The sequence below is a fragment of the Penaeus japonicus genome, unplaced genomic scaffold (genome assembly GCF_977035675.1).
Source record: "Penaeus japonicus unplaced genomic scaffold, GWHDUDI00000001_assembly GWHDUDI00000037, whole genome shotgun sequence".
Classification (NCBI taxonomy): domain Eukaryota; kingdom Metazoa; phylum Arthropoda; class Malacostraca; order Decapoda; family Penaeidae; genus Penaeus; species Penaeus japonicus.
Window position 1 is genome coordinate 5248097 of NW_028234439.1, and position 2500 is coordinate 5250596.

General features: G+C 48.5%; 1 protein-coding gene across 1 annotated transcript in view; it reads left to right on the forward strand.

Annotated features, from left to right (window-relative positions):
• LOC122263814 (polycystin-1-like) overlaps window positions 1-2500 on the forward strand; it is a 90081-nt gene that overhangs the window by 52879 nt on the left and 34702 nt on the right. The window contains exons 34-36 of the mRNA XM_086532449.1: window positions 237-381; window positions 1648-1804; window positions 2383-2462. Of these exons, the coding sequence (XP_086388575.1) occupies window positions 237-381; window positions 1648-1804; window positions 2383-2462 (382 nt within the window). The remainder of the gene's footprint in view (window positions 1-236; window positions 382-1647; window positions 1805-2382; window positions 2463-2500) is intronic.

Below are 2500 nucleotides of genomic sequence, written 5' to 3' on the forward strand. Positions count from 1 at the left end.
ACCCCCCAACCCCCTCAAACCACCCAACCCCACTAACCCCCTCCAACCTCTAACCACCCAACCCCCCCTACCCCCCTCCAACCCCCAACCCCCTACCCACCTCCACCCCCTCAACCCCCCTCCAACCTCCTCCACCCTCCTAACCCCCTCAACCCCCCCTCAACCACCAACCCCCTCCAACCAACCCCCCCAACCCCCTCAACCCCACCAACCTCCTCCTCCAACCTCCTCCGCAGCGTGAAAGGCAACAAGCTGACCGACGAGGGCCTGTCGGTGGGCAAGCACGGCGCCAAGTTCAACTTCCCCGCTGGTTTCTGTCCCCAAGGCAGCTGCTCCTCGCCCGTCGCCACCACAGCCAAGGAATGGCCGTCGCTTATCAATGTGAGTCGGGAAGGGGGGAAGGGGGGAAGGGGTGAAGGGGGAGAGGGAGGGTGGTGGAGGGATGAGGGGAGGGGATGGGATAGGGGGGAGAGGGAGGGGGGAGGGATGGGATGAGGGGAGGGGGAAGGGGGAGAGGGTAGGGGGAGGGGGAGGGGTAGGGGAGGGGAGGGAAAGTGAAGGGGAGATGGGATGAGGTGAAAGGTAGGGGAGGGGAGAGCGGAGGGGGATGGGAGGGGAGGGGGGGAGGTGGGATGGGATGAGGGAGGTGGAGGGTGAAGGGGGGATGGGGGAGGGAAGGAAGGGAGGGGGAGAGGGAGAATGAGGGAGGGGGATGGGGAGGGAGAAAGGGAAGGTGTGCGGGTGGCATGAGAGGTGGAATGGTGAGTGGATGTCTGTCTTTTATCAATGTATGTTTTCTGGGGAGTATAAGTGGGAGGGGGGAGGGGGGAGGGGAGTGGTTGGCGGATGGCTATCGCTTATCAATGAAAATGTTTGTGGAGGAGAGGGATTATGGGGGGTGGGGGCATGAGTGGTGGAAGGGGGGAGGGGGAGGGGGGAGTGGTAAAAGGGAGGAGGGGGAGTGGTGGAAGGGGAAGGGGGATGGAGAGGGGGTTGAGTGGAGGAAGGGGAAGGGGGATGGATGGATGGCTGGGTGTAACTGAGCTTCGCCCATCACCACGAGCAGCGAAGGAGTGGAAGAGAGGGAAATGCATGCATAGATAAATGGATGGTTGAATAGATTGGATTGAAATTGATGAATTGTTGGATGGATGGATAGCTTTGGGGAGAAATGAAGAGAGAGAGAGAAAGAGAGGAGAGAGAGAGAGAAAGAGAGACAGACAGACAGACAGACAGAGAGAGAGAGAACAAGACAAAGAGAGACAATGAATGAGAAAGAGAGGGAGAGAACAAACAAAAGAGAAAGGAAGACATTGAATGAGAGAGAGGGTGATAGAGAGAGAGAGTGGGACTTGTAGCGTGGGGTAGGAGCAAATAGTATGGAAATAAGAAAAAAAAAAAACAGGAGTGTGTGGATGGATATCTTGAAGAATGCCCCTTTGTGGAGATGGAGGTTATGTAAATAAGCCATAGAAGAAATACACACACAAATAGTGCAAATATGGTATGCCTGTATGCAAGAATGTGTGTGTGTGTGTGTGTATATGTATGTATGTATGTATGCATGTATGTGCGTGTGTGTGCGTGCATTCGCATTCACACCACCCCTCAGAATCCCACCGTCCCGACATCCTATCCCATCCACAGACCTACACGGAGGGCGCCAAGTCCATGTCCCCAGAGACTCGAGTGTTAGACCTTGATCTCTTTGACCGAAATCTTGCAAGCGTCGAGGTCAGGGATCTTGCAGAGCCCATTCGCCTCGTCCTGACCCGAGGTGGTGGGAATGGTTCTTCTCTGCCAGGTAAGGTCAACTGGTGTTGAAACATGCCCATAAGTGTAAAAGTAGCACACTGTTCAAAAACTTGTCACCTAGAAAAGGGAGTCGTTAAATCTACAAAGTTTTGCCTTTTCATCTTCATGTTACCATCTTGAAGTCTTTTCCCTCTCTCTCTCTCTCTCTCTCTCTCTCTCTCTCTCTCTCTCTCTATATATATATATATAATATTATATATATATAATATATATATATATATTATATTATATTTACATATATATGTAACGCTTTAAAAATTTATATTTTATTATCTCCTATATCTAAATTAAATACTTCTCTGTATATATTATATAATATATATATATATATATATATATATATATATATATATATTTATTTATTTATTTATATTTCAAACTATATTATAAACCCGCTTTAAGATAAAAGTGCATTAGAAGCTATGTCGGTTGGATAAGAATGAGAATTGCCTTTTATCATGTAACAATTTGATATTTGTAACTGCAAGACGCATAAAGGTCACTATTTCCAGATATCATAGAATGAAGAATCAAGCTTCTAATTAAGTATGTCTTTTATTGCTTCAGATTTTGAGTATGTCAATGCATCTCAGGAGTCACCACTTCAGCTAGTCCCTATTATGTACAGCACCTTTAATGTCTCTAAGGTAAGTCATGAGTCCCTTGGGCTTAACATCCACTTGAA